The following is a 14146-nucleotide window of genomic DNA, read 5'->3' as shown; positions in this document are numbered from 1 at the left end:
CAACAGATCTACAGGAGCAGTTAAAATTGGTTCATCTCTTGAGGTAGAAGCCGCAAGTCATATTTAGTCCTGTCTGTAAACTACAACACACATGCCATTAGGCAAATATAGCCATTTTTTCTCATTTATAAAATAAAACCACCGATTTTTCAGATGTTACTCATTGTAAATATAATGGCAATTTTTTCTATTAATAATTTTGTGCCTATTTGAAAAGGAAGCAAATTAAATGTTGGGAATAGTAGACTGTAGCTATTTATACAGTTGTAATGAAAATAAAACATGTCTTGTACAAATAAACCTTGCAGCAATTTCCAAAAGGGTTGGTATACAGGGATTCTTCTTAACTTGAAAGTTATTTTGGAAAATACCAATTTTAACTGCATAATAAAGGAAAAAAAAAACCACCATTAAACAGTCATTAGACCTTTAAGTCTACATAGCTACTTTAAATACCACCATTGCATTTCAGTGTTTTCAGGGTTACATTTAAGGGAAAAGAAAGCTAAAAACAACAGAAACCCCCAAAGCCTCCACAAATACAATTTACTTAATGGTCACATTTTGTTAGGTGAGGATACTATGTAACTAAATCTATCGAAAGTGCACAATGTTTAACACTTTAATAGAAGCAAAAATGTGACCCTTGCATTAGTAGGGGACATGTGTTCCAGGTTAGCTAAGAATCTCTGCAACAGCAAAGTTGTTGCTGTGACTCACAGAAGTTTTAAGTAATTTGAAGATAACCCAAGCACCAAGTTACAAAACATATGGAGATTGGCACTTGATCTTTAGTTAGCCCCATTAGCTCAATTTTCACCCCAGAGACTCACATACACACAACTTTAAGTTTTCATTTTATTACAGTAAAAAATAAAAGTCAATTTGTAGTTCCAGAGTAAACAAAGAAACCTTAGCTTCAAACTATTTAAAAACAAAGGTTCAAATTTTGATAGGATACATTTCACAGGGTTTATGTCAGCACCTTAACCAAATGCATTTTTCTGTGAACTAAGCATATTTCACAAAGTTTTCATGTTAGTGGCAAGGGGCTACATTCTCATCCAGATGCACATGTAAAATGACTCAAGGAGAACAAACTGGAAGGAGTGCAAGTCCGTTTCCAGAGTTCCCTGCTGAGCTCTACATGTTCAGAACCAACATTTAAGACTGAAGTTATTAAAGATTGACCTTTTGCATATTCCGAAATGGAAGGCAAATACAATCAACTTACATTTGGCTTTGAAACATTAAGATAACAATGTTTTATTTCAGCCACATATTTACAAAAATGTTTACAACAGAACCGTGTAGGGTTTCCTTTTTTTTTTTTATCATAATACACTTAAAGATGAACAGTCATCTTAACCTTCATGCAAAGTCGCATCTCTTGTTACACAAGAAGTTGGTTACACAACAGGGTTGGATAAGTTTGGGTCACCCTTAAAAATGTAGGCCTGTTTGCTCTACTGCACCTTCAAAATAAGGAGGTAAAGTACAGGCACCATTAATTCCACAAGGGTTCATTGCCTCTAACATGTTTTCCAAAAACAACAAAAATAGTCTTGAACAGTTGTAACATGGGTTATTCCATGACTTTCACCTCTTCAGTTTACTTCCTGAACTCTGGAGTTACTTTCCTAGAAGCATACTTGCTGAGCTTCTTTTCTAATGTATATTGTTGACTATACATTTTAAATTAAACTGTTATGTAAAGAATGTAACAAGCTTTTCTTTTGTACACAACATAATCTTTGTGCTGAGTATTCTTCAAAAGGATTTTATAAATAATACACTAAGTTTAGAATCAGTCTTCTGCCCTCTTGTCATTATACCATGTTGTTGCTTTCTCCAACTTTATCTACAAGCTGTAGAAAAGGAAACAAAAAGGTTTTAAGCTGCATGACATTTATGTACAGTGAAGTTACTCTCAAATATTACTTGCTAATTGCACAGTTAGTATGCGACTGAAAATGAGAGTCAAATAATACTCACCAAGGTCTCATGATTTAAGTTTGTGAAAATTAAAAATCTTACATTGCAATTGTGTTTCTGCATGACATGTTTTTCTCATATAGACATTAACAGTGCAACATGAAGATGCAACAGAATGAAAAAGGAAATAGAAGAATGCAGATAACACTGCCAGCTTAATGATAAAAACAAAACAATACAGTATCAGCCACACATGCATTAGTAGACCAAGTAAGATATTTCAACTGACCATTACTGTGGATTCTCTTCTGAGCCTACGTAGGCTTTGAATAAAACATTAACAATTATCTTTTTAAAACAAGATTTAACCCCATTATGATCAAATTAAATGTAAGATCAATTGACAAATGAAACATTCAATTGATCATGAATTAGGAGCCAGAACTTGGCCTAAATTAAGACTGGAACAGATGATCTTGAACACTAATTTTTAGAAAAACAGACTATATACATCTAAGTTATATCCCCTATCAATTTTTTATTAGTAGCTATTAAAACTGTTACTTTTAAAACTAGGGTTAAAAATGCTTGTGTTAAAATACATACAGAAATTAACACAGTAAAAGTAGTTGACTGAAACACCCTAGATTACCATCTTTCTGACACCTGTTAATTGTCTTCAAATCCCTGGCTATTTGGGTAAGAAAATGGAAAACTGCATTTGAAAAAATACAAATCTTAGTAAATAGCAAGATGTAGTCTGGTGTAGTGGACCTTAATAAATATATTTGATGAATGATTATGCATCATGAGAGTTTCTGGATGCACCGTACAGGCTGCAACTTCACATTGAACTAAACTGTTTGCCTTTACAGGCCACTTTTCATAATATATCCAAATACTACACAAAGAAAAACAGTGTCCTCCTCATCGTACAGACAGGAGAAGAGGCACAGAACAGTGGCATGATTCGCCTGTCTAGTCACCTAGGGCCAACAGTGAAGCATGAAGCAGAACCCCAGCGTTCCGAGTCACAATCCAGGGCTCTTTCCACTTCACAACGTGTAAGCAGGGGCTTAGTAAACTTCTGCAAAGGTGTCCTTTTGTTCCTTTTACATCTAAAAGTCTCTCACTGGGAATGAAGGTGATCTGTATGGTGCAAGAACTATACAGGAATACATTCAAAGTCACTGTTCTAGTGTTATATTTGATTTATTTCTGATGCATTTCTACTACTGCTATAACAATGGAATAAAAAACAGTATAAGCTTCAAATTTTGCATGAAGTACCGAACACTTACCGAGCTTATACCAGGTAAATTCAAGAGATATCCAAGAACTGGAACTCTTCTAATAAAGCCAACCACCACAGGAAAGAACCCCCTTTATGTAAGATATCAGAAGATTGTATTAGTTTCTATAATTAAACTATTCTCATACTGCTATAAAATTAACAAATAGTTTGGTTTTTTTAAACCAAGATTACATAAAATCCTGTAGCTCGTTAACAGCAAATTAATTTTACCAAATATATCAACACACATTCAGCAGAGAAAGGAGAAAACCAGGAAAGAAACACCTTATTTTTAAATGGACTTAACTTTCTTCATAGCTGGCAACCCTCAGTCAGCTCTTCAAAAAATAACTAAAGAAAGAATACCCAACTTAGTCAACAGAGCTGATGCTCCCAACCAATTTCTCAAAGTTACCATACATATTTTGAGATAATTTCTTTTTACATTATAGGAAATACATTCTTGCAATAGCCGATGTAAAAACAAGAAGTTAATTCTGAGTAATCCCCTTTGAAACCCTATAAGGTACTCTTCACATTATCTAAAGAAAATTAAGCATGACAGAGTTGTGTATTCACTTATTTGACAAATTTATGTAAAGTCAAGGATTTGAGTCATGAGCCAGGGGATGTTGCCTAGCATAGCTGCTACGTTGTAGCCCCCTGCACTGCCCACTTCATCTCTACAGCAGGAAGACAAATTTTCTCTTGCAGTGTCTCAGCTGTTTGCAGTCAACTGCAGTAATTCAGCTGGTGGTGGCATTCTAAGTTCTCTTGTTGAGCTACACATTTCCTGCGTAGAATAAGGATTAATGAGTAGTAAAACTTCAGCCACAATGAAACTGAAGTTTCACAAGTCATCATCATCTTCACTACACTGATAAGAACTATTTGTTGGATAATATCGATATCAGAAAGTTTTTCCTGGAGATTTTCTTTTTTTAAAGCCTGGATCATTTCAGTGGTCCAGTAAATTGTGATGCAGGGCACACAAACCACTTGTAACAGTTTAAAACAACTGGTATAGCCAAGAATAAGGAATCGTCAGTATGGACAAAATACTGTTAGCCACAACTTTGGATGCCTGTAATGTAAACAAGGCTCCAAAAGCAGCTTAGAGTACAAGAAGACATACTGTCCCATAATAACTCTCCATCGAATGCAATCTGAGCATGTGAAAGTATGGCAAAAGACAAAACTTCTGGTAGGAAACCTGTGGCAGCATGTTAAATAAAGACAAGAAGGGAAAGACATTCTAGATTTAAACCAGAGTAAAATAACAACTGTGTCTCTCTCTTACTTCAGTCAGATGCATCTTTAAAAAAAAATAATAATCTTTGCAATCCTGTCGTTTGTTTAAGTGCTCTTGGTCACCAGTACCTAACCATTGCTATGTGGACAACAGGGGCTCTGCAATTACTGCTACAGGGCATATGAAAGATGACTGTGTAAATAGTACTAGTCTAGATATGCAAGACAACAACCTACAAGTAAAGATTCTAGAGGGATCTGAACACCTAGTGGAACTGGTTTAGTGGTCTAAAAATCAACAGACTGAAAAAAGTACCATACAGCGGTTTACATTTGTACTTAGTCTGAGTTGAAGTAAAGTTACCAGAACTGCTAAATTGCTGTTGATAAATATAAATGTTTTTCATATAAAAGTCCTGGTAATCCACATGACTAGAATCATTAGGACACCCAGAAATGCCCATCCTCACAACATACTGCCCTAACAAATCCAAAGGTGCGTAAGTTGATCTGGTACTCCTTGGGCCTAAGAAAATTATGTACTTCAGAGACCAATGATAACCAGGGAAGTTTTCTGCAACCAAACAGTGGGATCCTGAGGAATCATATAAAATGATGCTTAAGGAAGTTAAAAATGGAGCCTTTCTTCAGAAAGGAGCAAGTTGCCAAAAACACGATAATGGTTAAAACGAACGAGACTGAAGCAAAACAAAAAGCTTTGTTTGAAGTAGTAACTAGCTAAGATTGTAACAAGGGATTTAGATTCTAAGCTATTAAGCACTAGAAAAGATGGCCTAGAGATGTTTTAATTTAAAACAGATCAGATAAACAGTCACACCTGGAATTATCTATCCCTTGTTGATACTCTTCTGGCTAAGAGATAGTCCTAGTGACCTAGGAATAACTAACTGACTTTCTATAATCCTTTCAACATTCTCTTACCCTGCTAGCTCCTGGCTAGCACTGACAGATAATCCATAACCATACCTGCTTAGACATAGTAATTTATAATTCTTTCAAGAGCTTCTTTTAAAAGGAGGGGTGTTTGGTTGGAAACACACTCTACTTGCTTTGTACTGGCTGATTAAACTCAAGTGTTACATGCAAGAAGTGACAACGTATTCAATAAAATACTGTGATTCTCAAAACATTTGCAGTGACAGAGTTCAGAGTAATACAGAATAGAACAATACAAAACATATATTAAAAGCCAAGTTCAGATTTTTTTTTCAAAAATATTTAAACATTTTATCTAAACTAAATACAAGGTTAACATACAATTTTACTGAGTGGAAAAAAGAGCGCCATGAAAACACTGGTTTGATTTTGATTAACAGGAACTGTATTATTTAGCCAGCAGCTGAGCACTTTGAAAATATTTTAGGGGTCTGTTACCAGATTAATAAGCATTAATGGAACAGTCTTCATCTGAACAGAAGTCCAAGAACAACTAAAAGCCTCCCTTCTTACTTATTAGCATATTTTGTACTTTGTTTTATACTGAAGTATGGAACTTCAACCATGGAAATAAAGATAAAATATAAATATACAGGTTGTAACAAGTCAAATTATTTCACTATTACAACTCCATTTATGAAGAAGTTAAATGACACATTGTGAAAGCTATAACATGTATCAAGATTGCTGTTCAAAAAATAAGAATTTTCACCTTTCCTTAACTCAGTCCAGATAATGCTAACCAAAATCAGCAGTTCTGACTATACTAGGGCACAAGTGTAATGAAACATGACAGAAAACATGTTTTCATTGGGCTACTATAGTAATGAGATGGTAAGGTTACAACCTTAGGATGTTTGTAACCAACTATTTTGTGCCATTTGTTAAAGAAAAGAACAAACTCCCCACCAGAAAAATACTAAGTATCTAAGTTGCCTTTTTTAAGGAGGAGATATTTAAACTTTGTATTGCTAACAACTTGGGCTCCCAGATATTTTGAAGCTTTACAATGCTTTGGTTAGACATGAAAAATATTACCGAAGTCAGTTTGGTATATGCCTCACAAACATTAGCAAATTTGAGTTCTAGAAAAATACTTACCAACTTTCCACCTCTTGCAAATGTAAATCAACAACTTTATATAAAATTCTAGCAAAAGTGAATATTTAAAGGATGCCGCTTTGTCAGCTGTAATGCGGCCAACACTAAACAAATACATTTATTCCTAGATACACCAACACAGAAAGGTATTTTGAGACAAGTCTTACCTGAATAATAGGAAGAACCCATAAATTTCAAGGATCATTCCTATTAAAGGCCAACCAATGAGAACTATGAGCACACCACCCAGGAAAAAGCCCGTTGCTTTCATTTTGTGTTTTTGAAAGAAGAATCTAAATGTTCTTTCTAAACCAATAACAAAAGACAATCCAGCCACAAATAAAACCTAGAAAAGACAAAAACCAACCAAATAAAGAAAATAGCTAATTATATTCCTAAGTTTAGGATGTAAACATACACATTTTCTACAAAATTAGATGCATTTCTTGCACAACTTGTTTTAATACCGAAAGGTAGATGGTGAGAAGGAATTTACTAGTGATTTTCTTTTGTAAAGTCCATCTTAAAGCATTTGTAGCTAGCATTGAAAACTCTTCTCTCAGCTGCCAAAAGAGCCGAGTCTATCTTTGTGGACTCTGACAAACACAATCATGTCAAAAGACTTGGTGACAACAATTATCTGTCCTGTAACATAAGTACAATCATTATTCACAAGCAGGGCTGAAGCTTAGTACCACTAAGGTGGTACCAAAGGTTCCTAAAAACTGAGAACAGACATGTTACAAAAGCAGCTCTGTTCTGTACCATGGTCTTCTTCAATAGATTTTACTAATCTACTGAACGGCGCAAAGCCAAAAAAGGAAAACAGCTGAAGAGCGGTATCAGTTATCTTCCTTGTTTGTTTGGGTTTGGGGTTTTTTTTACTGTGTATAGTCTTTCTACTGTTTACTAGTTCCAGTACAAACTGAACACTATCACACTAGTCCTAACTAGTTAGAACTACTTTTTGCATCCTTTAGCAATAGGACTTGTAATTATTTCAGCTTTTAAGCATATATCTGGGCAACATTTTTGCTGAAAAGGGAATAGTTTCTCAGATTTTACTCAAGATTATAGATGAAATTTAAGTTTTGTATGTTATTTAATAAACCACCCTCTTACCACCTTTTCCCCTTTCTGATATCACTTTTTTTTTTTAATTTTCTGTAAGGATACAGTACCTTTTCTTGCATTATCTTTGGTTACCACATAGTCTGTCATTGTCTCTTCCTACCTATGTTTTCATCATTTTCCCTAAACAGGATTTCTTATTTCCACCTTCCATTAAGAAAAAATAAGCATTATTTTATTTTTTACTCTTCCACTATACACTTTACTGATGGTTCAGAACAACGCTTCAACTAATGCGCCCACATTCAAATATATGTTTTTAAATGTTCCTTCAGTGAATCTCAGTGTTTGACTCTGCTGCCACACAATGAAACTGATCAGTTTTGACCACAAACTTTTAGGCATCAGCAAAAGTGTATGTGAACCTGTACGAGGCTGTGCTCTTGGCTGGCTGGTGAAGCTGAGAATAGCAGAGGCACAGAGATATCACATTCAGAAAACACCCTGTAATTTTGTGTTTGCTTTGGATTGGGAATTTTGCGTATCAGAACTAGGATTTACTTCTCCATCCTGCTTTAAGGGAAAACTTCGATTTGGTAAAAACTGAAGATACTAAACCTCTCTACTATGACAAGTGATTGGCTCTTCTAAACCCTGACTATCAGCAGTTCATACTTCTTTCTTTCCTCATAAAGCACAGCAAAGCTAGAGTGCACAGAACACTATTCTTATCCAAATATATACTTAAATTTGACAGTTCTTTTACAAGATCACGAAAAAGAAAGCGTTAGTAATGACAGCCAATCTAAAAATCTTATTTGCAGCAGCATAACAACTGTTGAACAAGCTGCTTCTTGTCTGACCAACATACTGCAGGCCTGACCTGGAGGTACAAAATTTAGGTTGATGTGAGCTGCTCTAACTTTAATAGGGGGAAAACTATTTGCTCAAATCACTGAGCATAACTCTTCCTTTATACCAAACAGCCACAGTATTTTTTGTGATTCAGTTTCAAATGGATAACATATTGTTCTACATTTAAATGTATCATATAATTAATTCTAAGCAGTGCAGAATCTAAGACTAAACAGCAGGCACTTACATTTCCAATAGCCAAAAGAGCTTTGTCAAAGAAGAGTATCATTCCAAAGAAAAGAAAAAATACTCCAAAGCCTGTTAGTCCCATTCCAATCTCTGAAAAAGAAACAATTTTTTTGTTACATCAAAACATGGTACCAGGAAAAACTCATGCACAGTAATTGTAGGAAAATGTAGAATGTAAATTGTGGAAAAACTTAGAACGTCCAATCTACAGACATTTTAAATTTATAGAAAAACTCAGCCTATATTATGATCACCTGAAAAATTTCCTGAGTGTACAAATATAGTAAGTCTTGTAAACACCAATTACTTCAATAACAGACACAGAGATCTTTGGAAGATGCTTAATGAAAAAGTACATATTCGGAACTATATACTGAAATTGAATGCAACAAAAAAGCATGCATGCATAAGGCAAAGACATCCCTTTTGATTTAATGCTAATATAGATAAAAGGATTGTTTTGTGAACAGATAATGAAATTTTGTTTTCCATTTGCAGCTCTGATCCCATTATGTTTACCGCATTAACATAAAGTCCTTTCCATCCTTCTAAGACCTCACATTCTACCTCCCATAATCTTGCACAGCAGTCCCACTTCCCCCAACTTCTGGATTAAACACAACTCAGATTAATGCTGTAGGCTCCTTCCAAGTTACACGTGCGCTGACGGCTATTAAACACTAGCTTGGGTCTCTAGCCAGTTTTCACAAAACTAGTAGATACTAAATACCTTTGAGTTCTGCCTGTCTGTAAGGGTTGGTCAAAAAAACACTGGGAAGGCAAGAGTAGGATGGAAGGTTTGTCTGAGAAACTGGGCTAGAAATGTCAAGTTATGATTAAAGCTACCATTTGACAATAGCCTCTAAGGTATATTGAAGACCATACTCAGAAATACATCCTACTTTCAAAATTAAACCTCTAAGGCCTTCCTTTGACTCTCAGGCAGACTGAATAGGACAGAAATAACAGGAACAACAGCAACACGGTTGCAAAAACATCTTTGCATTTATCAATGCACTCACCATTACATTATTGTTATCCCTTTGACCAGAGAATTTAGAAACCTACGGGACACATAAAAGCAGCTAGCAAAACCAGCCGTAATACTACAGACAGGCTGGCAGCCTAGTCCATCCACCCACACTATCATAGCCTACAATGCTACTGTTAGCCAGATCTACCTAAATGTATTTTAGTTGCACTTTTGACTGCAATGTAGATCTAACTGATCATTTACTGTTGCTCAAAGACCTCAGGAGTAATGGAGTATCCTTCAGCCTCTTTCAGAGCCTCCATTTAGTTACTGAAAAAAATTTTCAAAATAGTTCAGAGTAAAGCAACATTGTTACAGCAACATTCCACTAACCTACCTTCTGTAAGGGCTCATCATTCAGCAAGGCTGCAGACCATATGGTATTAATCTATAGTTCTACAATATCGCTTGCCATGTTAAACTTTTGCTATGAGCATTTTAGCCACCCAGAATTAAAACTACTAAGTAACCTGCTACAATTGATTTAGTGCAGACATTCTCATACTCGTTTATAATGAAAAATGAAATGACAAATTGTATTTTCAATGAATACGCTGACTGAAGGCAATGTAACAATTGCAATCTGCCCTTTTCTCTAGTACTCTCTACTTTAGAAGACCAGAACAATCTGTATTCTGGAAGGAAAACACTTGGAGGCAGGACTCCAAAGGAATTACCAGCTGCCAGTAAGATAAATATGCAGCCACGGGAAGAGAGTATTCATTCCTCCCGCAGACACAGCACAAAGTAGGGATCTAGCAAGAAGGCATAGGTCAACTCCCAACAACTGCTGCAATTACTACTCTTGACACTTCTGTATTCTCTTGAAACATATTTGTAATCACCTACTCCTACAACAGATTCAGATTCACTTTAGAAGTCAACCATATTCTCTGGTTAGTGGAAGGAAAAGAAAAAAGAAGAAACACCATACTCATCATCCCAAAATTACTGCTGAAAGAAGATGAGTAGTCCAGGACTATTATTCTCTGTTGCCAACATCTCAGTAGAAGGTATTACTGACTTGATTAATATCAGAATTTGGAAATATATTTGACTAGCATTCTTAGAGGAAGAAAAAAACCCAAACCACTGTAATTTTCTACATAATCTTTGCAACAATGAACTAGGAATTTTTATAGAGGGTGAGAACTATTTTTAAATGCTCTCTCCTGCTCCAGAAGAGCTTTTCCGTATTACTCAAGTACAACATTTCAATGCCTAGAAATACAGAAACACACACTAGCCGTGTGATATTTACTCTGGATTTTTTTAAAAATTATTATTATTTACTGAGCGGAGGGAGCAACGCTTTCTCAATGTTTCTGCAGAAATCCTGTAAGCTGTGCAAGAGTACTGCAGCACTGTATCAAAACAGGTTAGTAAATATTAAGACTTAAAATTCAGATCCATTGCTTGTGAAAGTTCAGAGGATGTGCATTGTCTTCCCTATCTTTTGCGTACAAAATAAGAATAGGATCATGCACTATAGGCTCTCAGAAGGGAAAAAATAATGCAGTTTATAGGTTATGAAAGTTTCAATTTTTAATTATTATTATTTTGCTAGCAATATTCTTTAGTATTAAAAAACTAAATTGTTTGGGAAAAACTAAGTGCATTCTTTTGCAATTACTAGTGATTTATAAGACCATTAAACAAATCACTTAAAAAACATTCTAGACTACAGCTGCAAATTTAACTTTCCAGACATCAGCTAACACAGTGGTCCTCTCTGGGTATTTATCACACTACTCCACCAGTGATGCTATGGTGAACTCTGTATTTTTCCAGACAGCAGTGAGTTTAAAAATATCTGATGAAATACCTTCAGAATTTCATAAAAACTGTGAAGACAAACCCTGAACTCCACAGGATTTTACTAACTACTCTCGGATCTGAAAGTTAAAACCAACAGAGTGAGCACTGGAGTTAGCTAAAGGTCCCAAACGAGGAACTAAGAGAAGGAGAAACTGTGACTAGATCTCCTATTTCTGAAGAGATTTTTCTTTTTTTTTTGCAATGAATACTCTGGACAGAAGACTGGAGGGGAACAGGCAAAAGCAAAGCCCACAAGGGTTTAATCAATCAGAAATCTAAAAGTTAACCCCAGTGGTTAGCATCCATCCCACTAACAGAGCACAGGCATCTGAATTTCTCAAGAAATTGTTGACTTTGAATAACGCTAACCTGCTTTTCTGCCTGTCTTCATCCTTGGCCTTGACTGGCTCTCCAATACCTCCATTTCCAGTATCCTGCTATCAAGTTAAACTTACTTCTTTTAACTTTCTTTTCTACATCTTTCACACTTACCCTCCTTCATAAGTGACACTACGGTGCTTATCAAGCAGACTAATTTCCTTTCATGGCAACCATGCCAGAAACACATCATACGCAAGATGTTAATTTAAATCAAAGACCTAACATTCTCCTTTACCTTGCAGTTTAAACTCTTATGAGCCTCTTCACTTTGATTTCTTTGCATTTTCTCTTTCAGCATCTCTATTTCCAAATACTTCTATTCAGTGAAAACAAAACTACAGTCACATACAAGCACTTCTTTTTTTCACTTCAGATTGTGTGTCTGGTTCTCACCTTAAAACCCCTCAGTGTCACCTGTTCAGCGTGATCACAGCAAGTTAAGAGACACACAGTGAAGACACTAACGTACAATTAGGTGATTCTAAACCACTAATGTCCACATGGAGGCATAGTAGAAGGCTTTATCTAATTGTTACTTTTGTTTACCGTTCAGCTTTCATTCATTCTCGCCATCGCCACATCACAGCACCCCCGCCAACACCAAAGAGCTCACAACCCAGACAAAAGCTAGCGGCGGCGGCAGCGGCGCTGGGGGTATAGTGCCCTCCTCAGAACGAGGGAACCAGCCCTGCCGAGCGCGCCTCTGTAGCCCTGCATCCCACCTCACTTTCCCTTTTACCTGGCAGCTCACGGTACCGCCGCTAGACCCGAGGCCGGGGCCCGCGCGGTTTTAACAGCCCTCACGAAGCGGCGGTGCTGACAGACGCGCCCAGGTGAGCTCCGCCCGCGCCCTCCCGTTCCCACCCCGCGGCTGGTTTCCAGCCGGTGCCCGTCGGCGACCGCCGCGGGGTGGCAAACGGGCGTGCCGACGGCCCTCCCTCGCCTGCACAGGCCGGACCCCTCCTCGGCGACTCCCGCCCCAGCGCCAAGGGCCGCTTCTCCGCGCCGCGCTCAGCCACAGCGCCGGGGCCCTGAGCGGGCGCGGGCCGAGGAAGGAGACCAGCTCTCCGCAGGGGCGCTCCGCCACAGCGGCCCGGGCCGGGGCCCTGAGCCCCGGCCATTCCAACGACTGCAACCGACGCGCCGCAGAAGCGCGAACAAAGGGCGAGGGCCCGGGCGGGTCCGGGACCGACAGGCCAGCGCGCCCCGCGCTGCTCAGCCGCCACCGGCGTCCCCCCCAAGCCCCCGCCTCCCCGCTCCGCAGCTCGGCCGCCCCCAGCCCCGCGGCGGGCGATCCACCCCCCCGCCATGGACTACCGGTGGTGAGGGTGGTGCTTACTCTGGGTGTCGGAGAGGGAGATCATGGTTGCGGGGGGCAGTGGGCGCGGGGCACAGAAGCGGCAGCCACAGCAGCCACGTCTTCCGGAAACACGCAGCCCCCTTCGCCTGGCCGCCGGGTGAAAGGGGGTCGCCGATTGGAGGGGCCGACACCAATCAGCGGACGCGTTGTTCGCGCGGCTGCGCCCCCTCCCGTCTCGGTGCCCGCCTCTCTGCTTTCATTACAGCAGACGGGAACCTCGCGGGGCCGCTGCTGATTGGGGGAGAGGGGATGCACGTGATCACCCTCGCGCTCTCTCTCTCTCTCTTGACGATTGGCTGAGGGAAGCCGGCAGCGGAAGCGGCGGAACTAGGAGGGGGCGGGGCCTGAGAGCCGGCCGTCCAGGTGGGAGTGAGGAGCAGTTGCGGTGCCGGCGCGTGGGACTGCGCGGGGGGAGGGGGCTGTAACCGTCGTGCGGGAGGAAGTGGGTAATGAGGCGCGGCGGGGGCTGCGGCTGTTGGCGGCGCGGGTCTGCCGGCCGCGTCCTCCGCCGCCTGTGTGGCCCCAGCAGCCTCCGGCCCGCCCCTCCTCCGGGGCGCTGCCTGCCCCCGCTCCGCCCTCCGGCTCGCCAAGCAGGTGGCTTCTCTGCCTGGTCGTAACGGCTCCGCCACGGGCCGCTGGAGGCGTGGGGCCGCCTCGGTGAGGCGGGCGCTCCCTGCGTTTCTGGCCCGCGGCTCGCGTTCGGCAGGCAGGTGACGGATGCTGAAACGGCTAGTGTAAATATATCTCCTTGCTGTCGGTTTGGCTTTTTTCTTGTTCCTTTCTTATGGAGGTTTTTTTTAAGTTGGCTTCTCGGGGTTTTGTGGCTGGATGGGGGATTTTT

General features: G+C 39.5%; 1 protein-coding gene across 1 annotated transcript; it reads right to left on the bottom strand.

The window, feature by feature from the left end:
* Positions 1-391: 391 nt before the first annotated feature.
* On the bottom strand, positions 392-13342 carry GOLT1B (golgi transport 1B). The gene is made up of 5 exons (XM_059816590.1): positions 13285-13342; positions 8712-8803; positions 6706-6884; positions 3237-3318; positions 392-1868 (listed from the first exon to the last, which is right to left on the bottom strand). The coding sequence occupies exons 1-5, from the start codon at positions 13307-13309 to the stop codon at positions 1830-1832; spliced, it is 417 nt and encodes a 138-aa protein (XP_059672573.1). The 5' UTR covers positions 13310-13342; the 3' UTR covers positions 392-1829.
* Between the last annotated feature and the right edge of the window lie 804 nt (positions 13343-14146).

Source organism: Gavia stellata, chromosome 4, assembly GCF_030936135.1.
Source record: "Gavia stellata isolate bGavSte3 chromosome 4, bGavSte3.hap2, whole genome shotgun sequence".
NCBI classification, from domain to species: domain Eukaryota; kingdom Metazoa; phylum Chordata; class Aves; order Gaviiformes; family Gaviidae; genus Gavia; species Gavia stellata.
This window is presented reverse-complemented; position numbering and strand designations above follow the sequence as displayed.